General features: G+C 45.3%; 1 protein-coding gene across 3 annotated transcripts in view; it reads right to left on the reverse strand.

The window, feature by feature from the left end:
- Positions 1-24952, reverse strand: part of PACC1 (proton activated chloride channel 1) — a 38851-nt gene that overhangs the window by 8513 nt on the left and 5386 nt on the right. For 2 of the 3 annotated variants that reach the window (XM_038542078.1, XM_038542080.1), the window contains exons 3-4: positions 4251-4460; positions 2722-2873 (exon numbers count right to left, since the gene is read on the reverse strand). In XM_038542078.1, coding sequence (XP_038398006.1) covers positions 2722-2873; positions 4251-4460 — 362 coding nt within the window. The remainder of the gene's footprint in view (positions 1-2721; positions 2874-4250; positions 4461-24952) is intronic. The other variant, XM_038542079.1, reaches the window with a different exon arrangement.

Genomic DNA, 24952 nt, shown 5'->3' on the forward strand with positions numbered 1-24952 from the left:
TCTGGACCCTGGGAGTGCGGCCTGCGGTGGGGACGGGACAGGTCCCACAGGCTGGGAGGGCGGCGGCCTGAGCTGTGGCAGAGCATGCTACCTGATGAGGGCACGACAGGGGCGGGGAGACCTGGAGGCTGGCAGAGCAGAAGCGGAGGCCCTGCTGGGCAGCTCCATGCGGCCGCACCCACTGCCAAGGGCCTGGGGCCTACCCTACCACCGAGGCGCCTACCGGAGCAGGACAGCGGCAAGCCAACCTCCAAGTCCGGGCAGTGGGGCTGGAAATGCTGGAAATGGGGATCGAGGTGGGGGGGTGTATTTTCTTGCGTCCACTCCAGGCTCAGCCACGGAGGACCTCCACCAGGCACAACCTGCCAGCAGCCACAGCCAGGGGCCATGGCGGGCACAGGCACCTCCAGCAAGGTGTTCCCTGGGTGCCTGCAGGGGCAGGACCTGTCCAGGCCTGCCCCCAGCAGCCTCACTGGGGGGGGGCACTCCCCCCCCATTCCCCGCTGGAGCTCTCCTGTGCTTCCCTGCCCCTCCCACTCTTCCACGGCCATGGGCTTGGGGGCGCCTGGCACCCAGAGAGGACAGGACTCCTCCCAGTTCATGGCTGCAGAGACCAACCATCACCCCTGAGCTGGAGGCGGGAACTGCCTTCAATGTAGTTCTCAAAGGAACAACTCTCCTTTTGTGCCCTTATTTCAGGGCTGTTTGTAGTATTTATTGAAATGACATCCCAAGGGCGCAGCCGGGGTGGCTCAGCCACTTAGCACCGCCTTCAGCCCAGGGCCTGATCCTGGAGACCCAGGATCGAGTCCCACGTTGGGCTCCCTGCATGGAGCCTGCTTCTCCCTCTGCCTGTGTCTCTGCCTCTCTGTCTCTCATGGATAACTAAATAAAATCTTAAAAAAAAAAAAAAGTCCAAGTGGCGCAAAGGGGCCTGGATTGAAGGTCAGGGGCTCGGGGGCAGCGCGGCTCAGCTGCGGCACCAGGAGAGGGGTCCCCAGAGAGCCCGCACACAGCCGGGGCCCAGCTACGTGTCCCAGGGCAGCCAGCAGGAGCCAGGACCCCACTCGGTGCTTCTAGGCTCCGTCCGCTCTTCCTTACACTCTAAAATCTCCTTTCCTCTTCATTTACACCAGCACCCGGCCCCCTGTTCCGGAGGCCGTCCGTCCGTCCGTCCGGTCCTCTCCGTCGATGCTGCTGGCTTCACGTGCAAGTGTCTAGCCAGCCTTCATTCCCCATTCCCACTGCTGGCAGCCGGGCCGGGGTGCCCAGCCTGGGTGTGGGGTGCCGGTGCCCCCCCAGCGGTTCGCGCTTGGCCTGCGCTCGCCTGGGGCTGACGGGCCTTGGCAGCAGGCAGGGACCCCCAGCAGGTGTTCCTCTTCTGGGAAGAGATTCCCCCCAGCACCTGTCGCCCGCTCCGCCACGGAGGCCCTGGGCCAAGGCCTGCTCCGTCTCCCTCTGCTGCCCCAGCGCCCAGGCAGGGCCCTCCTTGGGCTACACAGAGAATGTTCTTACCCAGACGCCAACGCTCTCCCTGGCAGCTCTGGGTGCCCTGTGAGGGCAGGAAGCACAGCAGGTCCCACCATGAGGCGGTCTGGTGACAACTGTCCGGTGATGACGGCCCTGCGCAGCGCCCTGCCCTCTGAGCGCGCCGACACGGAGCTGGGAGCCGCAAGGAAGGCTTTCGCCTCTACCAAAGCGTCACCTGCGCCTGTTTTAGGGCGTGGGATTTCTCTGCTCTGTTTGCTCGGTCCACCCGACCCGATTTACAGCTCACACCAGTTCAAAGTATCTCATCCAGTCGCAGAACCTGTGGTGGCTTTGTGGGGCGTCCCGGCAGCCTTATTTTACTCTAGTTGCTGCAGGAGAGGAATCATTTCAGCCAGATCTCAGGAGGAAGCCTCGAACGCACATCAACAGAACCATCTCGGCGGGACTCTCGACCTCAGACCCACCCCAGGAGCACGCGTGGCTGCACACCAGCCGTTACTCTGTCCGCAGCTCCGCCTCCTGCCGCTCCTGAGGGGCACCTGACCCTGCGGACACTGTGCACAGACACACGGCAGCACGCGGCCTCCTCCACCGGGACACCCTTCCTTCCTCTCTTTAATCCGGAAAACCTTTACTCAGCCCCATTCGATCCTTTCTGAAACAAGGATATGGGGTGCAAGAGAGAAGGTGTAAATAAATATAAAATTCCTTTCCTGCCTTCAAAACCCTGTGCAGGTGCCACCATGGCTGGGGACCCTTGTTCCCAGACGGGATTCTTTATGTTGGCATATTTATTTCAAAACACAGATTCTCAGATCCCCCTCCTGCCTGGCCCATCCCCAGGAGGAATGATTCGGTTGGCCCATGTGGAACCTGGAAAGCTTTATTTTGCAAACCTACCCTGGCAGTTCTGTTGGGCACTCGGGTATAGGACTCGCTTAACTACGTCACACTGGCCTCATGCTGCGGCCCTTCGTCCGTCCATCAAGGACAGCCTCTAACCACACTGTCAGGAATCCCTGAGGATCACTCAGAAAATGCTGAAGCCTTCACAGCCCTTCCTGGTGCAGGTCAGCCAGCCATGGCCATGACTCCACACGGGACAGGCTCACAAAAGGGAGTGAGTCACCCCGTGGCAGGAAGAAGACTGGGGCCCACGGGCCATGGCGCTGCCACGGGGCACAGGGTGGCACAGGGCGGCACAGGGTGGCACAGGGCAACGGGAGTTACCAGGGTCTGGTTGGAGAACGGGTCCGGGTAGTTGATCCTCTGGGTGGTGCAGTTCATGTCGCCCGGCTGGCCAGGGCTCCTCAGGGGTGGAATGACCTCGTAATGGTGCTTGCAGCTGAGCAACTGGGCCTGACCTGGGTACAGAGCAATCCCTCAGGGGCACAAAGGGAGGAAAGGGAGTGTCAGAGTCACGGTCCCTGATCGCACCCCTCAAATTACATCACACGCTCTTTTCACACCCACCAACAACCCAAGTTCAAGACTCCCTACTCTAACGATAGACATAATCCCTTTCCCAGAAGGCCCCTCTCCTGGCTTGCGGTGCAGCCTCCCTGGTGCCTGCATCAAACCCCACCCTCCTTCGCAGTCCTGCTCGGCACACCCGAGGGTGCCTCAGTGACTGAACCTGGCAGCGCCAGCCCACTGGCACCACCGCCCACCTGCGGATTCACTGGGAGAGGCCCTCACTGTGGCACTGCCCACATCTCACCTTGCCTCTCACCTCCTGCTCTGATCAGGGGCCCCAGGTGTGCAAGTCACACCCCAACGGTCCCTCCCTTCCCCCACTCCCGGCACCTCATTCAAGGCTCTACTGATGGCACCTGTCCAACCTCCGTGGCAGAAACAGGTGATAGCAGCAGTGGCACCAGGCACAGGCACAGCTCAGAGAGGCCCAGAGATCAGAAAGAGAAAGTAAAACCCACAGATAAAGGGACCAGAGCAGACACACAGAGAAGAGGGACAAACACCAGATAGGCCAAGATGGGCGAGGAAGCTGCAGGCAGCACCCTTTCCAGAAGCCCAGGCAAAAGGCACCTGGGCCTCTGGCTTTGCCCTGTGGGCAGGCCATGCAGAGGGAGACTCAGGCCCCCTGTGGGCAGAGCCCGTGCACACAGCAGGAGGGCGCAGCCGGAGCCCTCAGAGCCCAGGCCTGCTGGTTCTCGCCCACACTTCCAGAGCCCAGTGCCAGCCTCACTGCCCTGAAGCAGACACTACACCCTACAGCAGAGATGACCGCCTCCTCAGGGACTGGCCTCCCACTGGGCCAGGAAAGGTAGGGAGCCCCCTACCCCTAGGGAGGGCCCCAACACCTCTGATTGGCTTTACCTCCCCTGCCACACCTTCACTCTCACTGCTCCTCATCACCGGCCTCTAGCTCTGGGCAGGCTAGACACGTCTCTGCAGAGATGCCCTCTGTCTCCCTATGCTCACCTTTTCTCCTGCTGATCCGCCTTCCAGAAAAACTCTCCCCTCATCTATCAAAGCCCAGCTCACATCCTACGTCTGAGCAAAGCCTTCCCTGCCCACCCCAGTTATGCAGTGACCAGGCCCCGTCTGCCCCTCTGCCGGGCACAGGACACTCTCTGCTGGGTACAGACAGCAGCTCCCCAGGTGTAGACTCTACACCTAGACTGTGCTCGGGGTCCTCTGCCTCTGAGGTGCCCAGCACAGTGAGGGAGGACAACGGGGCTCGTTGGTAAGCCGACGCCCAGACCTGGGCCCCGACGCCCGTCCGGCGCAGGCTCTACCTGGGGCGTCATAGCGATCCACCTCCTTGTAAGACACCGACATGACAGGGTGCTTGAGCTTCTCACGGAAGTCGGTGATGGTCTGGTAGACCAGGAAGACGGCCACCGCCATGAGCAGCAGGTAGATGAAGATGAGCAGGACCGAGAAGACGTTCTTCAGGCAGGCCTTGCTGAAGCGGAGGCTGCTGGAGGCGGACTCGCTGTCCAGGCCTGAACGACAGCATCACACGGGTGACCTCCAGGCCCTCCACCTGCTTTACCGAGGAGGCGAGGCCACCCGCACGCCCCACCTTCCCACCTCAGCCCCCTCCCCCAAACCCTAAGGCATGGTGGGGTCGACTTGCACTGTGCACTTCCTGTGCCAGAAAGGGGGCTCCAAGTGCAAGGAGACAGTTACTCTCTTTAAGAACCTCCCAACTGGAAGACAGAGTTCCAGTCCAAGAAGGAAACCAGCCCCAACCTACTTTTCTGGCCTGGTCCCTTCCCATCCCGCTCCTCCGGCCCCTCCTGCTCCAGCTGTGCTAGAAGGACCTTGTGTGTGTGTCCCCACCCCCCCACTGCGTGCAGATCCTCCCTCAGCCCTGGGCCCCTCCCAGGGCCCCTCCACATCTGCCATCCCCATGCTTGGCCTGAAGCACTCTTCTTCCCCAGCTGACTTCTGACTCATACTGCGGCTCTGGTCTAGAAAGGCCTTTCCTCAGGAAGCCTTCCCTGACCCATAAACTGAAGCCAAGCAGAGGGGCCTCGAGAGAAACCAAACCTGCCAACACCTTGATCTCGGATTCCCAGTCTCCAGAACTGAGGAAAAAAAAAATTCTGGTGTTTAGGCCACCCAACCTGGGGTACTTCGGTAGGGCTCCCCCAAGCCTGAGACATTCCCATGGGCTCCCTGCACTGTCTCTGTTCCTTGCTGAAACTGGCGCTCCCCAGGGGAAGAGCTCTGTTCCCTCCACAGCGGCTACGCCCAAGGCTGAGGAGACATGCGAGTTTAAGTTCAAAAAGGTAGGGGATCCCTGGGTGGCTCGGTGGTTTAGTGCCTGCCTTTGGCCCAGGGCGCGATCCTGGAGTCCCGGGATCGAGTCCCGCGTCGGGCTCCTGGCATGGAGCCTGCTTCTCCCTCTCCCTGTGTCTCTGCCTCTCTCTCTATGTCTATCATAAATAATAAATAAATAAATATAAAAAACAAAAAAAAGGTACACGCTCGGCTTCTGGCTTCCAACAACGACCTTTCTACAGACAACAATTACAGAATTAAGACAAAAGCCTTAAAAATCATGTGAAGGCACTGGAGAATGACCAAAAACAGGCAGAAAGGAGAAGCATCCATCTTTGAAGGAAAAAAAACTTCACCTGATCAGATTTATAAATTTGCATGTTTTGCCTGAGGGCGCTCACCATCCCCATGAGGCAGAGCAGTCAGAGTTAAGGGGAACCTTGAAAGGGATGGGGAAGGTGAACCTGCAAATCTGCAAATAAAATAGGTTTAAATTCTTGGCTGGAGACACCAGAGGACCCAAGAAAAAAAGCAGCAGCTGGAAACTAGAAGAAGCGAGAGGATATTTCAGCTGCTGCTAATACAGGGAGCCTAGGAGTTTGGAACTTGAGTCTCATAACATTAACTACCTGCTAAGACAAAAATCCTTCAAAGGCTTGTAACAGAATCCAGAATCTCCATAATGTACAGTATCATGTCTAGTGTTAAATCAGAAATCACTAGGCATGCAAAGAAACAAGAAAACGTGACCCAGGTATGCCTGGGTGGCTCAGTTGGTTGGGTGTCTACCTTTGGCTCAAGTCATGATCCCAGGATGCTGGGATGGAGTCCCACACTGGGCTCTCTGCTCAGCGGGAAGTCTGCTTCTCCCTCTGCCTGCTACCCTGCCTACTTGTGCCCTCTCTAATAAATAAATAAAATTAAAAAAAAAAAAAAGAAAGAAAAGAAAAACGTGACCCATACTCAAGGAAAAAAGTAGTCTATAGAAAACCAAAGCCAAGATTACTCAGATGTTGCAATCAGCAGACAGGAACTTCATAGCACTTGAATGAGCTAAAGAAAAATATATAGATACGGAACAGACAAAGGGAAAATAGAGAAATGGAAATTACAAAAAAGAACCAGGGACACCTGGGTGGCTCAATCAATTAAGCATCTACTTTTGGCTCAGGTCATGATCTCAGGGTCCTGGGATCAAGCCCCAAGTTGCACTCCCTGCTCAGTGGGGAGCCTGCTTCTCTGTCTTCCACTGCCCACCCCCACTCATACTCATTCTTGCTCTTTCTCAAATCAATACATTTTTTTTTTAAAAAAAAAAGGACCAAATGGAAATTCTAAAGCTGGAAAGCAAATGAAATGAAAAATGCACTGTACTGTCTTAATAGCAAAAGAAGCCAGAAAAAAGAGTCAGTGTATTTGAAGTTAAATGAACAGAAATTAACCAATTTGAAAAAAATAAACAAAACTGGAGGAAAAAATGAACTAGATAACTGTGCAACAATATCCAGCAGTCTAACAACATGTAACTGAAGAGAGAAAATGGGTCAAGAAGAGTATTTGAAAAAATCATGGCCCAAACATCCCAAAACTAGAGGAAAAAAACATCAATTTGCAGATCCCAGAATCTCAATACATGCCAAGCGGAATAAATAAGAAACCACTTCTAGGCAATCATTGTCTAACTGCAAAAGCAAAGTTAAGAGAAAAAAAAATCTTGAAAGCAGGGCAGCCGGGATGGCTCAGTGGTTTAGCGCCGCCTTCAGTCCAGGGCATGATCCTGGAGTCCTGGGATCAAGTCCCATATCGGGCTCCCTGCATGGAGCCTGCTTCTCCCTCTGCCTGTGTCTCTGCCTCTCACTCTCTTCCTTGTTTCTCATGAATAAATAAATACAAATATTTTTTAAATAAAATAAATAAAATCTTGAAAGCAGCTAGAAAAAAAAAGACATTATATGCATGATATTATATCTAACGATAAGTAACTTTTGATCAGAAATGATGGAGGCCAAAAGGCAATGGAACATCTTTAAAGGGCTGGAAGAAAAAAAAATTGTCAACCCTGAATTAAAGTCCAGCAAAACTTAACCTTCAAAAAATGAAGGTGAAATAAAGATATTTTCAAACAGGGCAGCCCAGGTGACTCAGTGGTTTAGCGCTGCCTTCGGCCCAGGGTGTGTTCCTGGAGACCCAGGTTCAAATCCCACACTGGGCTCCCTACATGGAGCCTGCTTCTTCCTCTGCCTGTGTCTCTGCCTCTCTCTCTCTCTCTCTCTATGTCTCTCATGAATAAATAAATAAAATCTTTAAAAAAAAAAAAAAGATATTTTCAAACATAAAAGCTGAGAGAATTCATTGCCAATAGATCTGCACCACAATTCTCGCTAAAGAAATTCTGAAAGCCAAAGGGAACTAACACTAGATAATAACTCTCAAACGTACAGGAAGGAATAAAGATCACTGAAATGCTAAACAGGTGGGTATATATAAAAAGCTATGTCTTTTTAAAACATAAGACTTTCTAAAGCAAAAATTATATAACAATATGATATGGTTTATAACTTCCAGGAATGAAGAATGGAGAAACAAAAAATACATGCAACGAAGAGAAACCAGCAGAATGGTAGAACCAAATCCAGCCATATCAATAATTCCATTAAATGTAAAGACACTGGGACCCTGGGTGGCTCAGCAGTTAAGCGTCTGCCTTCGGCTCAGGGAGTGATCCTAGAGTCCTGGGATTGAGTCCCACATCAGGCTCCCTGCATGGAGCCTGCTTCTCCCTCTGCCTGTGTCTCCGCCTGTCTCTCTGTGTGTCTCTCATGAATAAGTAAGTAAAATCTTAAAAAAAAAAAAAAGTACAATCTCTATAAATAATAATAGATAGATAGATAGATAGATAGATAGATAGATAGATAAATAAATAAATAAATAAATAAATAAATAAATAAATAAAATGTAAAGAGACTAGAGGAGGGGCCAAGATGGCAACATAGGAAAACCTTGAACACATGTCCTCCCATGGTCACGCCAATTCCACACCCACATATAGAGCAATTCCTCCTGAAGAACTAATGGCTGATCGAATAGCTTTTGCACAACAAAAGAAGAGGAACCAACAGAGAAGGGCACAAAAGATGGGAACACAGTAACAACAGACACCCTTCCCCTGACACTGCAGACTGTAGTAGAGGGGGACCACACTGCAGAACCTTTGTGCAGATTTACCTGCCCTGGGGCACACACACAAAAAAAGCTATGGTTTAAAATGTTTAAAAAAATAACCCTACAGCATCTGACAAATGGTGGGGAAATTGCTAGAATCTTCTCTGGGGTCAGAGGTACTGGTGAGCACCACTGTTTACATTTCCCTTCCACCTTGGTAGCACAGATAAGAGCAGAGGCTGGATGCTCTAGCCTGTCTACTACCTCAGTGAGACTTGGATCCCTAGCCCACACCAGCTCTAGCCATATTCCCAAGGTGCCCCCCAGCCACATCTACCCAAGCACCAGCTGACCCACCAAGATGGCCCCTGCAGAGAACACCTAGGGACCCCTAACTGGCACCCACTACAGCTTCAGTCAGCCAACCAAAGCTGCCAGGCACACACAGTCTATGCAGGTAAGTTCCTACACAAGGCTACTCTTTCAAAACAGGAGAGGTAGCTCTTTCACCTAATTCATAGAAACAAACACAGAAAGTCAAACAAAATGAGGAGGCATATAAACATGCTCCAAACAAAAGAACAAGACAAACCTTCAGAAAAAGAACTAAACAAAGACAGAGATAAACAACCTACCTGATAATAGTCATAAAGAGACTGACCAGGCTTAAAAGAAGAGTGGAGGAACTCAGAAATTCAACAAAGAGATAGGAAATATAAAAAGAACCAGCCAGAGTTGAAGAATATAGTAACTGAAATGAAAATACAGGAGAGGACATCAACAATAGATTAGCAGATGCAGAACGGATCAGCAATCTGGAAGAAAGAATAATGGAAAGTACCCACTGAACAGCAAAAAGAAAAAAATGTATGGACAGATTATCAACAGATGAATGAATAAAGAAGATGTGGTATATATATACAATGGAATACTATTCAGCCATCAAAAAATGAAATCTTGCCATGTGCAACAATGTGGATGGAACTAGAGGATATTACACTAAGTGAAATAAGTCAGAGAAAGACAATTATCATGTGATCTCGCTCATGGAATTTAAGAAACAACAGAGGATCATAGGCTAAGGAAGGGGAAAATAAAAAGACGAAATCAGAGCAGGAGACAAACCATAAGAGACTCTTAATCATAAGAAACAAACTGAGGATCACTGGAGGGGAGGAAGGTGGAGGGATAGGGTAACTGGGTGATGGGCATTAAGGAGGGAATGTGATGTAATGAGCACTGGGAATTATAGAAGACTGATAAATCGCTGAACTCTACCTCTGAAATGAATAATACCTTAAATGTTAATTAACTGAATTTAATTTAAAAAAATGGGATATAGCTGTCATAATATTAAAAATCTTAATTGAGGGCAGCCCCCGTGGCTCAGTGGTTTAGCTCCACTTTCAGCCCAGGGCCTGATCCTGGAGACCCAGGATCAAGTCCCATGTCGGGCTCCCTGCATGGAGCCTGCTTCTCCCTCTGCCTGTGTCTCTGCCTCTGTGTGTGTGTGTGTGTGTCTATCATGAATAAATAAATAAATTTTTTTAAAAAATCTTAATTGAAAAAAAAAAGAAAATAGATCCTGTAATGGATCTCTGAGATAACATCAAGTATATTAACATTTGCATTATGAGGGTCCTAGAAGAAGAGAGAGAAACGGTGCAGAAAACTTATGGAAGAAATAATAGCTGAAAAGTTCTCTAACCCGGGGAAAGAAAGAGATATCTAGAGTCCCCAACAAGATGAACACAATGAGTACCATATCAAGATATTAAAACATCAAAGACTAAAGGTAAAGAGAATCTTAAAAAGAGCAAGAGAAAAGTAAAAAATTACTAACAAGGGAAACCCCATTAGGCTATCATCTGATTTTTCAGCAGAAACATTACAGTGGCAAGATATATTCAAGTGCTGAAAGAAAAAAAAATCTATGACCAAGGATACTCTACCCAGCAAAGTTATTATTCAGAATGGAAGGAGAGAGAAAGTTTCCCAGACAAGCAAAATTTAAAGGCATTCATTACCACTACCTGGCCATTAAAGGGTCTTCTTTTAGCAAAACAGAACATAATTAGAAGATTATGAAAGGAAAAAAAATCATGGGTGAAAGCAAACATATAGTAAAGATAGTAGATCACCTACAAAGCTAGTATAAAGGTTAAAAGACAAAAGTAGTAAAATCAATTTTTTTTTAGTAAAATCAATTCTATCTAAAACATTAATGAAGGGTGTTACAACACAGAAAGAAGTAAACTCTGACATCATAAACAAAAAATGGAGGGAGTAAAAATTTAGTGCTTTTAGAATGTGTTCAAATTTAAACAACCATCAACTTAATATAGATTGCTATATACTCAGGATATCATATATGGGCCTCATGGTTACTATAAACTAAAAATTTGTGATACACACACAAAAATATAAAGAGAAAGGAATCCAAACAACACCAAAGAAAGTCACCAATCACAAGGGAAGAGAGCAACGAAGAAGAGAAAAACTACAAAAAATCCACAAAACAAACAAAATGGCAATAAATACATGCCTATCAATACTTTAAATGGTCTACATGCTCCAATCAAAAGACACAGGGCAACTGATTGAATAAAGAAACAAGACTCATTTAATGCTGCCTACAAGAGGCTCACCCTAAACCTAAAGACACATAGAGACTGGAAGTGAATGGATGGGAAACACATTTACTATGCAAATGAAAGCAGGAAAAAAACCAAACACACACCAGAATAGCAATACTTCTATCAGATAAAATAGACTTTAAAACAAGACTGTGTAGCAAGAGACAATGAAGGGCATTACATAATGATAAAATAATGCAACAAGAGGATATAATAATTGTAAATACCTATGCCAAACACTGGAGTACCTAAATACATGAAGCATATATTAACGGACATGAAGAGAGAAACTGATGGTAATACAATGATAGTAGGGCACTTTAACACCCCGCTTCAACCAATGGATAGATCATCCAGGCAGAAAATCAATAAGGAAACAGTATCTTTAAACAACACTAGACCAGATAGATGTAACAGATATATATTGAACATTCCATACAAAATCACCACTAATACACATTCTTTTCAAGCACACATAGAACATTATCCAGAAAAGATCACACTAGGTCGCAAAGCAAGTCTACATAAATTTAAGAAGACTAAAATCATATCAAGCATCTTTTCTGACCACAATTGTATGAAACTAGAGATCAATTAAAGGGAAAAAAAATCTAGAAAAAAGCACAAATACATGTAGGCTAAACAACAAATGAGTCAATGAAATCAAAGAGGATGGAGATATACACACACACACACACACACACACACACATACACAGACACACACACATACCTGGGAACAAATGAAAATAGAAACACAACAGTTCAAAATCTTTGGGATGTAACAAAGGCAGTTTTAAGAGAGAAGTTTATAGCAATACACGCCTACCTCAAGAAACAAGAATAATCTCAAAAACTTACCCCTACACCTGCAGAAACGAGAAAGAGGAACAAAGCCCAAAGTTAGTAAAAGGAAGGAAATAATAAAGATCAGAGCAGACATAAATTAAATAGGGACTAAAAAAATAAAAATAGAAAAGATCAATGAAACCAAGAGCTAGTTCTTTAAAGGATAAACAAAATTGATAAATCTTTAGCCAGATTCATCAAGAAAAAAAGGGCAAGAACTCAAAAGAAAAAAATCAGAAATGAATGAGAAATTAAGATTGATACCACAGAAATACAAAGGACTATAAAAGACTAATACAAAAATTATACACCATCAAATTGGACGACCTAGGAGAAATAGATGTAGAAACATATAATCTTCCAAGACTAAATCAGGAGGAAATAAAAAATCTGAACAGATTTCTGTTCAGATTACCTTGACACCAAAACCAAAGACACTACCAACAAAATGATAGACCAATATTCCTGATGAATACAGATACAAAAATACTCAACAAAATATTAGCAAACCAAATTCAACAGTACACTAAAAAGTTCATTAACCAAGATCAAGTGGGATTTATTCCAGAGGAATTTATCCATCGATGGTTCAATATCTGCAAATTAATCAATATGATACACCACATTAACAAAATGAAGGGTAAAAACCATATGATCATCCCAATAGATACAGCAAAAGCATTTGACAAAATTCAACATCCATACATGATAAAATCTCTCAACAAAGTTGGGTCAGGGGGAACATACCTCAACCTAATAAAAGCTATATATGACAAACCCACAACTAACATCATACTCAACAGTAAAAAACTTAAAGCTTTTCCTCTAATATCAGGAACAAGACATTCTTGCCATTTTTATTCAACACAGAGTAGCAAGTCCTAGCCATAGCAATCAGACAAGAAATAAAAACCACCCAAATCAGTAACAAAGAAGTGAAACTGTCACTATTTGCAAATAACATGATACTATATATGGAAACCCTAAAGACTCCACTAAAAATCATCAGAACTAATGAATACAGTAAAGTTGCAGGATACAAAGTTAACATACAGAAATCTGTTGCATTTGTATACACTAATAACAAAGTAGCAGAAAGTGAAGTTAAGAAAACAATCCAATAAAATTAAAAAAAAAAACAACAATCCCATTTATGACTATATCAAAAAGAATAAACTACCTCAGGAGAAAATTTAACCAAGGAAGGGAAAGACTTGGTCCTCTGAAAACTACACAACACTGTTGAAAGAAATTGAATACCAAAAAATGAAAAGATACCACACTTACAGGTTGTCAGAATTAATATTGTTAAGAAGTCCATATTATCCAAAGCAATCTACAGATCCAATGCAATCCTTTTCAAAATACCAATAGTATTTTTCAAAGAACTAGAATAATTCTAAAGTCTGTATAGAACCAAAAAAGACCATCAATAGGGCAGCCTGGGTGGCACAGCGGTTTAGCGCCACCTTCGGCCCAGGGTGTGATCCTAGAGACCCGGGATCAAGTCCCATGTCGGGCTCCCTGCATGGAGCCTGCTTCTCCCTCTGCCTGTGTCTGCCTCCCTCCCTCTCTCTCTCTCTCTCTCTCTGTATCTCATGAATAAATAAATAAAATCTTAAAAAAAAAAAAAAGACCATCAATAGCCAAAGCAATCTTGAGAAACCACAAAGCTGGAGGTATCACAATCCCAGATTTCAAACTATACTAGAAAACTATATAGTAATCAAAATGGTATCTGGCACAATACAGACTCCTAGGTCAACAGAACAGAACTGGTAGCCCCAAATAAACCCATGTTTACATATGGTCAATTAATCTACAACAAAAGTGGCAAGAATATACAATAGATAAAAGACAGTCTCATCAATAAGTGGTGTTGAGAACACTAGACAGCTACAAGCAAAAAAAATAAAACCGGACCATTTTTGTACACCATACAACTTACATCATACACAAAAGTGCACTCAAAATGGAATAGAGACCTAAATATATGGCTGGAAACTAGAAACTCGTAAAGGAAAACATAGTAATCTCTTGGATACTGGCCTTAGCAACACTTGTCTGGATCTGTCTCCTCATGTAACAGAAGCAAAAGCAAAAACAAACTATTGTGACTACATCAAACTAAAAAGCTTTTGTACAGCAAAGGAAACTAACAAAATGAAAAGTCAACCTACTAAATAATGATAACATTATTTGCAAAAGATATATCCAACAAAGGGCTAATATCCAAAATGTATAAAGAACTAATTCAATTCATGTAACACCCCCAAAAAATCAGATTTAAAAAATGGCAGAGAATCTGAATAGACAATTTTCCAAAGACATCCAGATGGCCAAAAGACACATGAAAAGATGCTCAACATGCCTAATCGTCAGGGAAATGCAAATCAAAACCACAATGAGATATCCCCTCACATCAGTCAAAATGAGTGGTACCAAAAACACAAGAAATAAGTGTTGGCAAGGATGTGGAGAAAAAGGAACCTTCATGCACTGTTGGTGGGAAAGTAAGTTGGTGCAGCCACTATGGAAAACAGTATGGAGGTTCCTCAAAAAATTAAAACTAGAAGTACCATTCCACTACTGGATATTCACCCCAAGAAAACTAAAACACTAATTCAAAAAGATATATGCACTCCTCTGTCTATTGCAGCACTGTAGCCAAGATATAAAAACAACCCAAGTGTCTGGCAATAGATGAATGGATAAAGATGTGGAATATTACTCAGCCATTAAAAAGAATGAAATCTTGCCATTCACAACATGGACGGACGGATGGACCCAGAGGGTATTATGCTAAGTGAAATTAAGTGAAAAACAAAACAAAACAGAAACAGACTCATAAATACAAAGAAGTTGGAGGTTGCCAGAGGGGAGAAAGGTGGGGGTGACAAGCAACATCGGTGAAAGGAACTAAGAGATTCAAACTTCAAGGCTTTCCAGCAATGACAACCTCCCAGAACATGCCTCTTGCAAATGACTTCCTCTATCCCTCCCTGGAAGAACAGAGAGGAGGCACAAGAAGCAGAGCCTGGTGCAGAGCTCTAATTCCTACCTCACAGATATAAAATCACCACCATCTGTAGCCATGCACAAATAGCAGTTTTATGTATTGGCTGTCCTTTGCCAACCTATAGGGAAGAAAAGCAAAGCTTCCAGGATGCTCCTTCAGACAGAAGCATCACTAAAAGCAACTTGAATCAAAATGAGTGGAAAACCATCCCAATAAACACATTTTAGGTTAAAAAAAAAAAAAGGGCCCCAAATTTCCAGTTATAAAGTAAGTAAATTCTGAAGATGAGAAGTACAGCATAGAGAATATAGTCATTAATTTTGTAGTAACTTTGTATGGTGATGAATGGCAATTTATTGTGGTGAGTATTGTTGAACACTATGTTGTACACCTGGAACTAATATATTAGTGTACAACAAGGTCAACCATACTTCAACTTAAAAAATGTAAATGGACCAAACATTCCAATTAAAAGGCAGAGACTGTCAACCTGGATTAAAAACAAGACCTAACGATAATGCTCCCTATATTAAAAAAAAAAAAAAAAAGGACTTTAAATCCAAAGATAGACGAGTATTTGCTCATAATTATTTCATTTTCTTTTATTTGAAAGCACAAAAGCAGGATCAGCACAGACTTATCAAAGGGTTTTAGGTCAGAGAAAAGTAAGTCATTCATTTCATACTTCTACAAACATGCACTAACACCAACTCTGTGTGCAAGACTTTGTGCTAGGTGCTTCAGGGATGTACCAAGAGAGGAGAACTGATGGTCTGTGCTAAAAGTGCCACAGAACTCAGAAGGACAGGAGGATGTAAACTGTGAGATTTCTCTGCTTGGGCTGAAGTATGGATGTAGGGGAGAAGGGCAGAGATCAGCCAAGGCTCTGTGGAGGTCACATAGCCCTGTGCCCAAAGCACCAGGAGGTTCTGACAAAGGAATAATTTGGTGTTCATTATTCAATTTATTTTCTGAACTGGAGTCCAGATATCCAGTTGAGTGGTTAAAAGCATGAACTTTAGCATGAACTTTAGTCAGGGATCTGGACTCCAGCTCTGCTGCAGACCACTCTGAGACCCAGGACAAATTACTTAGTGCTCCTAAGCCTCACTTTCTTCATGTGAAAAGGAAATAATTATTTCAGTGTTATAGGATGTCTAAAAGAAATGAGAGAATGTTGCAAAATGCACTATATATATAGAGTGTTTGCTTAATGCATTAATGTTCTTAGAGAAACGGAATGTACCCTCTACCCCTCAAAAAACAAAGCCTTCAATGATGAAGATAGCAAAAATGAAGAGCACAGCACTACATACAGTCTCTTAATAATGATAAATTAGAAAAAAATAGGCCAAAGATAAAATGAAGGTGAGGCAGAAAACAGTATCTTTCACATAGGAGGCATGTAATGTTTCCAGGCCCTTTTGATGACTGAATGACCCAAATAACAGAGGGACCAAAGTCTTGCAGTGCTAACAGCTACCTTCCATTTGTAGAACAGCAGTGCGCTGCAGGTATGTAAAACCATAAAGCAACTGGTGTGCCTTGCGATTCATGGCGGAATGCTTTAGAGTTTTTGTATTACACAGAAGTGCAAATTCCCAGAAGTGTCTATGAGGTTCCTTCGGGCAGTAAAGAGCAGGTGAGTGCAGGAAACAGCCACTGACAGCCACAAAGAGAAGTGAGGAACCAGGAAGCCCTAAGGAAGCCCCTTGGGCAGCTGAGCACGAGCCACCATGGATGGGGACAGCTCTAGTTCTCCAAGAGGAATGAAAGCAAGTCTCTTTTTGAACTTTCGTCTCTGATTCTACTTTTACCACTTCTTACTGTTATTAGCAACAATGTCCATTTCTGCTCCCTGGTGGCTTCGCTACCTGCCTGCTCTCCATGTTTCTCTAGGACTTTGCTCCACTGCACCAGCGAATTCCCTCTCCCAGAGAGTATCCTGTATAGGGTGTCCTGTCACACACATCACAGGACACTGCTGTCCTTCAGACCTAGTCTCTTGCTGCTTCCCCTTAGCTCAGACGCTGATTCCTGATCAGTCATGTGTAGCCGGGCTGCAGGGTCACAGGACTCAAGGTATAGTGGCCTGTGTACACACGGACCTACTCATAGCTGTTGTGCCTGGCAGGCACTCCCAGTTCCCATGGCCCATGTGGGATCGCAGGTTCACTTCAAGACTTTTTATATTTTTAAGTAATCTCCACACCCAACACAGGGCTTGAACTCAGAACCCCAAGACCAAGAGTCCCTACTGACTAGGTCAGCCAGGTGCCTCCCACAGGTTCACTTCAAAACATGGCAGGTCAAAGAACGTTCCCTGTCACGAGCTGCTCATAACCGCGGGGTCAACAGGGATCAGTTTTCGACATCCAAGCGAGGTTTGAGAAAATCATAAGACCAAACTGAAAGAACTCTGAAGTGACTGGTTTGGTGTATAACATCTGAATAGAATTTTTTTAAGAGTTGGCAGGGACCTAAAAGGCCATCTGGTCCAAACCCACTCTGTGCAGTGATCCAGGCCCCAGAGTCTGTAACTAGCACAGAATAAAAGCCCTGAGGTCCCAACTTCTAGTCCATGTTCTTTCCCTACACGGCAGTGAACATTAGTAGTTAGTTCCAGTCACTAGCAATGACAAAAGGAGATCTCATTGAAAGAATATAACTTCATGCCAAGTAGAACCTCAGGGCATTTTCAAGTAAACTGTATCCTTCATCCTGGCTAACCCATGCAATGAAGAGGAACAATAATGGGCATCTGTGGGCTGGTATTCACTCTATCATAAGCCACATAAACATGATTTGCAATGTTCCGCCTTCATGATGCCTTTGGTTAGGGAAAGAGATGAATCTCCCCCTACATCTTCTTGAAAATTCTAAAAAAACTAACTGAAGGCACAAAAAGGTCACATGACAATTTGCATCCCTTGGATTTGCTTGGCAGAGTTACTTAGACAAATTACTCTCATGGGAACACTGTCCAAGTGCCTCCTCTGCATCTCTCAAAGAAGCCAAGGTGAACTTCTCTACCACCTTTTCTTGTAAATTAAATAAATTAATGTAAATTAAATAAAAACTGTAAAACTCTTTATCATCCACACATGCTGTGGCACTCCAATTCTGAAACAAGACACCGGGATGCCTGGATGGCTCAGCGGTTTAAGTGCCCGCCTTCAGCCCAGTGTGTGATCCTGGAGACCTGGGATCGAGTCCCACATCGGGCTCCCGTGCATGGAGCCTGCTTCTCCCTCTGCCTGTGTCTCTGCCATTCTGTGTCTCTCATGAATAAATAAAATCTTTAAAAATAAATAAATAAAAGGGGAACATAATAGGTTGAATGTTTAAAAAAAAATGAAACAAGACACCATTATATCTTACCATTTAAATTTTTTTTAATTTTTATTTATTTTTTTTAATTTATGATAGTCACACACAGAGAGAAAGAGAGAGGGAGAGAGAGAGAGGCAGAGACACAGGCAGAGGGAGAAGCAGGCTCCATGCACCGGGAGCCCGATGTGGGACTCGATCCTGGGTCTCCAGGATCGCGCCCTGGGCCAAAGGCAGGCGCCAAACTTCTGTGCCACCCAGGGATCCCCATTATATCTTACCATTTAAAAAAAAAAAAAAGATGCTGGACATTTGAAAAAAATGTCCTATGCACTCTGTAGTCAGAAAAACCAAACACTGGCTTTCTGTGGCAAGCTGGAGGAATGTGTTGTAAAAGTATACATCCTTTTAAAAAAAAAAAATTATTTATTTATTCATGAGAGGCAGAGAGAGAGAGGCAGAGACAGGCAGAGGGACGTGGGACTCGATCCCTGGGACTCCAGGATCACGCCCTGAGCCCAAGGCAGACGCTCAACCACTGAGCCACCCAGGTGTCCCAAAAAGTATACACCCTTTATATGAATGCAAACCCATGACAGTAGGAAGTAAAAAATATAGGCGCCTGGGTGGCTAAGTCAGTTAAGTGGCTGCCTTTGGCTTGGGTTATGATCTTGGGGTGCTGGGATCAGGCCCCATGCTGCTCAGCGGGGGAGTCTGCCTCTCCCTCTGACCCTCCTACTTGTACCCTCTTTCTCACCCTCTCAAATAAATAAAATCTAAAAAAAAAAAAAAAAAAAAAAGTCAAAAATAATGCACAAGATTTTCTTGCAATAGGTAATCTAGGAGTTTTACAAAACCCATGACCGCACTCCTTCAAAAACCCAGACTTGCCTCAGAACGTAAGTCAGCCATCAAGGGGGTGTGTGATGAGTGATCCAACTGCTGAAAACCCAGTGGGACCCTTACTCACAGGAAGGGGGAACTAATGGTCTACTGTAACTCTGCAAAACTCTACCTTGCAAACAGCACGGGGCCAAGATGCATCCTGAATGCAAAGAAGGAATGAACGGTTTCTCCTTTTTTTTTTTTTTCCATTTAATGATGTGGTCAGTTTGTTGTTATTGTGGGGTTTTTGAGATATGGTTTACATACCATAAAATTTACCCCTTTTAAATGACTATATTTAGTTTTTAGTATATTCATAAGGTGTGCAACCATCACCACTATGTAATTAGCAGAATGTTTTCATTACCCACAAAGAAACTCCATACCCACCAGGAGTCACTCCTCCTTCCTCCTAGTCCTTGGCAATCAATAACTGGCTTCCTGTTCTATGGATTTGCCTATTCTGGACAGTTCGTGTAAATGGAATCACTCAACATGTGACCTTTGGTGTCTGACTTCTCTCACCTAATATAACATTTTCAAAACTGATCCATGATGTAGCACACACATTGGTTCTTCATTTCTCTTTATTGCCAAATAATATTCCATTGTGTGACTATACCATTTTATTAATCCATTCATCACTTGATGAACCTCTGGGTTGCTTCCACTTTTTGGCTGTTATGAATAGTGCTGCCATGAACATTCATGTACAAGTTTTTGTGTGGATGTTTTCATTTCCCTTGGGTATATATACCTTGAAGTGGAATTGCTGGGTCACATGGTAACTCCATATTTGAACTTTTAGGAATTGCCAGACTATTTTCCACAGTAGCATATGCTGTGGCACTCCAATTCTGAAACAAGACACCATTACATCTCACCACTGAAATTTTTTTAACCAATTTACATATCTATCAACAATCTATGAGGGGTCCTAATTTCTCTACATCCTCACCAAACCTAGTCCATCTGATTGATTGTAGCCATCCTCAAAGGCTACAGAATGATACGTCTCCCTGCAGTTTAGATATGCGTTTCCCTGATGATGAAAGACGTCAAGCATCTTTTCATGTGTGTATCAGTCATCTGTGTTGGAGAAACATATTCAGATTCTCTGGTCATTTTTCTACTTGGTTGTCCTTTTATTATTGGATTATAAAAGTTCCCTGATCAGATCTATGATATGAAAATCTCTCTCATCCTGTGGGCTGTCTTTTCATTTTCTTGGTAGTATTCTTTAATGCACAAAAGTTTCTCATTTAAAAAAAAAAAGTTTCTCATTTTGATGAGATCCAATATATTTTTTCTTTTGGTTGCTGATCTTCGTCAATTCTATTAATATACAGTTGTTTCCACGGAGAACGGACTACAATGACTAATTAGCCAAGTGTCTTCCTCATTTTTATTACAAATGTGATATAACAAACTGCTTATTCAGTTAGCATGTCTGCTCTCACTTCTCCCTTGGAAGAGAATAGGTGGTTGTGATTTGTTTAATGGAGAGGAAACAAATTGAGGCTTTCATATTATGGATTGGAAATATTCATCTCAGAGAGTAAAATTGGGAATATAATCCTGAACGTCCAGGTGCTTCTTTTTTTTTTTTTTTTTAAGATTTTATTTGTTTATTCATGAGAGACAGAGAGAGAGAGAGAGAGGCAGAGACACAGGCTGAGGGAGAAGCAGGCTCCATGCAGGGAACCTGACGTGGGACTCGATCCTGGATCTCCAGGATCACGCCCTAGGCTGAAGGTGGCACTAAACCACTGAGCCACCCGGGCTGCCCCGTCCAGGTGCTTCACTTGAACTTCTGCTGCCCGATGTCAACAGGCCCAACATCCTAGTACCCTCCTGTCCTGCAGCTCCCACCTCCAGGCCCCCCACTGGGGCTCCGGCTCCACCCTCTCTTCTGGCCCCCCACTGTGACCATTCCCCAAGGCTATCTCCACAGCCAGCTCCCTCTATATGCTGTCCCTGGCTGCCTTCAAGGCTCCTACTTTCACTAGGCCAGTCCTCACCTCCCTCTGCCTCTGGGCCCTACCAGCCCAGACACCTGCAGCACAGAAGCACCTTCTCTTCGAGCCACTGACCCCTCTGAGCTGTATGATGTATATCTATGTTCTCCCACTCACCAGGCTTCAAACCTCAGAATCTTCTTTGATTCTTCCTTCTCCCGCTCCCCCACATCGATGCCACCTACCAGAGCAGCCTCTGACCCAGCACGGTTCTCTCTCCACCCTAATCTCTCCAGCCCTAGGGCACTGCCACACTGTTCCTCCTTGAATTCTCGTTTCACTCCTGCTCCTCTGCTCCAATCCCATGAAATACTCCCTGCCACCTAAAGCCCTCCGTAATGTGACCCAATCTGTCCTTCCCACCTCATCTGCTTCTACTTTTCTCATCACCAACCCTCCACTCCAGCCACACCATGCTACCCACTGTTTCCGACATGCCCTGTTTCTATCCTACAGGACGTCCACATGGTCATGTATGCCATCCCTCCTCCCCGGCCAGCCCCTTCTTTTCCACCTACCAATCCGTCCTCCTCAGTTCAATCCCGCTTCCTTCATTAACCCTGCCCCTCTCCGTTCATTCCTGAATCACCTGTCTCTACCATTTCCTGGACCCTCAACCATTCATTCTAGTTGCTCAGATGAGATACGTTCCTGTTCCAAAGCCCCACATCCCCCTGAGGGTACAAGTAAACACTGAGCACCCATAGGTACTCTGCTAGGCATCAGAGCTACAATAAAGGGAGGAAAAGAAAAAAAAAAAAGGGAGGAAAAGACAAAAATTCTGGGATTGTCTCACAGAACTCAGGGGGCAGGCCCAAGGGGTTGGTAACGACTAATTAAAGAATTAAATTCAAGGGGTGCCTGGGTAGCTCAGGTAGTTAAGCGTCTGACTCTTGATTTCAGCTAAGTTCATGATCTCAGGGTTGTGAGATCAAGCCCTGCATCAGGCTGTGCACTCAGCAGGGAGTCTGCTTGGGATCCTCCCTCTCCCTCTGCCTCTGCCCCTCCCCCAGCTCGGGTATGCTCTCTCTCTCTCAAATAAATAAATCTTTAAAAAAAGTTATATTCAATAAATGTGCTCTTTCAACTGTGCTAAATTCTACAAAGGAAAAATACTAAGCATCAGGAAGGCACAGGGCAGGGAGAAAAGGCCCTCATTAGGTTGTTCAGGACAGGCTCTGCAGGAGGAGGGTAAGTTCTTCTTTAGGTAACCTGCCTTCTCTCGCTACATGTCCTGAGTTCCTGGAGGTAGGCCCTGCTTCATTGGCCCTCTTAGTGGTCTTAGCACATGGCATAACAGGTGAAGGAATCCGTGAGTGACTCTGGTACAGGAAGGGGAGGATTCTGGAGCAGGAAAGCATATCATCCGGGAAACAGCCCTGGGTTCAAATCCCAGCCCTGCCACTCATAAGCTCTGAGCATATTATTTGACCTCTCCATGCCTCAAAACTAACCATCTCCCTCATAGCGTGGCCGGTGAAGACTCTGTGTAAGTATATATGCAAAACCCTATGCAGGCCTAGTACATGAAAGCACCCAATAAACAAATGGTGGCTACTGACATCCTTATCATTATTTGTATTATTGTTAGAGGACTCAAAGGCAGGAAATGAGCTCTGAGAGTCATAGATTAGGTTATCAAATTTGGGCCAACTCACTACTGAGACTTCTTCTGAGTCTGGATTTTCTATGGTCTACAAAGGCAATGTGCCCAGGAGGGTTTCCCTGAAAGCACGCAAGGCTCTTGCCAATCCATGATCTCCCCAAAACTTGCTCTGCTTGAGGTCTGGTTTCCTGTTCTGACTGACTTCACACTTTAAGTAAGGCCCCAGGAATCTGAGGAAAAAGAGAAGCAAAGGTCATCATGGCCACTTCCTAGTTTGCCTGGCACTTATCTATAAAAGGAAACACAAAAGAACGCTTCACCCTTCCAAGTCTGGCCGCTCTCTTCTGCTGGCTGTCTCCATCCATCCTCCCCCGATTGGGGGCAAGGAGGGTAGTGCAGGGTACAGCAGGTGAAATAACAGCCTGCCAAAGACGTCCAAGTCCTGATTCTTAGAACCATACATATGTCAAGTTACATGGCAAAGAGAAATTAAGGCAGCAGGTGGGATTAAAGCTGCCACGCACCTGACTGTAACACAAGGACATGTTCCTGGGTTATCTAGGTGAGCCCAATGCAATCACAGGGTTCTTCAAACGTGGAAGAGGAAGCAGAAGTCAGTGTCAGAATGATATAGGAAAGACTCAACCGGCTACCGGTGGCTTTGAAGATGGAAAAAGGGCCATGAGCCAAGAAATGTGAGCAGCCCCTAGAAGCTTGAAAAGGCACTGAAATGGATTTTCCCCTAGAGCTTCCAGAAAGGAATTCAGTCCTGCTGAAACCTTAATTTTAGCCCACTGAGACCCATTTTGGACTTCTGCCCTCCAGCGCTGTAAGATAATAAATCTCTGTTGTTTTAAGCCACTAAGTTTGTGGTAATTTGTTATAGAAACAACAGAAACTAATACACAGAGCTAATGCAAATAAATACGAATGTACTGTTCTCTCCCTGGGGCTTTAGGGCTTCAGAGGCAATGCCTAGAGTCAGAGTGGGGGCAGCCAGTAAATGCTACTACCTTTTACGCAACAAGCTTTAATAAAAGGATGCTTAAAATAGTTCTTAAGAGGCACTGGTGCAGTAGAAAGAGTTTGAGGGCAGGCGGAGCTTGATCCGGTTTATCAGCTATGTGAGTTTTCCATACTTTCCTTAACTCCCCTGGGCCTCAGGTCCTCATCCATCAAAATCAGGATGACCACCCCACAGGAGGTGAAAGTTACAAAAATTAAATGGGGCCCTGGGGATGACAGAGCTTGGCCCCAAGGAAGCAGTCAGTAAACAGCTACTCTTCCAGCCTCCTTCCTTCTACAAAGTCTCAAGGATTAGGCACACTCACAGAATGTCCTAGTTCATTCCTCTCCCTTATAGATGCAAAGATAGAGGAGCAGAAGCCCATCTCCTTCAACCTACCCAAGAAGTTGGGAGTCAGGCTGAGGCTCCATACACTCATTTATTCAACAGATCTTTATCGTAAGGCCAGGGCTACGGTGGCAAGCAAAACGGACTGGTCTCTACCTTCACGGAGCTTACATGCCAGCAGAACCGACGTTCATCAAGTGCCAGGCAAACAAATACATAGTCCCATCACGGATAGATAGCTACAAGGGAGAGGTGCGCAGGCCATGAGGGACGAGATCAGAGAGTGGATGCGATCTAACCAGGACGATCTAACCAGGACGTCAGAGATGCTTTGTGGAAAACAGCAGAGGAGCTAAGAGCTGAAGGACGATTAGCGTTAACTAGATGACACAGGGATAAAACAAAAAGGCCCGATGGTGAGGGTAAAGCCTAAATAAAAGAAGGCCAGCATGGCTGGGGGGTAGAGAGAAAAGGGGAAGAAGGGAAGGAAGGGGAAGAAAAGAGTTCTCTGGTTTGACTGGCTGGGTGATGGGTTCCATTCCCCAAAACAGGAAACACTGGAAGAGGGCCATGCTGGAGGTGAGTTGGGGAGGGGTGGATCCTGAGGTCAGCTGCAGATGTACGGGGTACCTCTGGGACGTCTCAGCAGAGCTAGCGCCTGGGCATTTGGATATATAAGATATGTAAGTTTGGAGTTTACATGGAACCTCTGGGCTGGGAGTGTAAACCTGGTGTCACATGTGAGCAAACAGTGATGGAAGCAGAGAAGGGGCCTGGGTAGGACGGCCTACTAGAGAGACAAGGAGGCCTCTGACAAACATTTAACACCCAAAAGCTGGAAGGTGACTGC

This window comes from Canis lupus, chromosome 7 (assembly GCF_011100685.1).
Source record: "Canis lupus familiaris isolate Mischka breed German Shepherd chromosome 7, alternate assembly UU_Cfam_GSD_1.0, whole genome shotgun sequence".
NCBI lineage: Eukaryota > Metazoa > Chordata > Mammalia > Carnivora > Canidae > Canis > Canis lupus.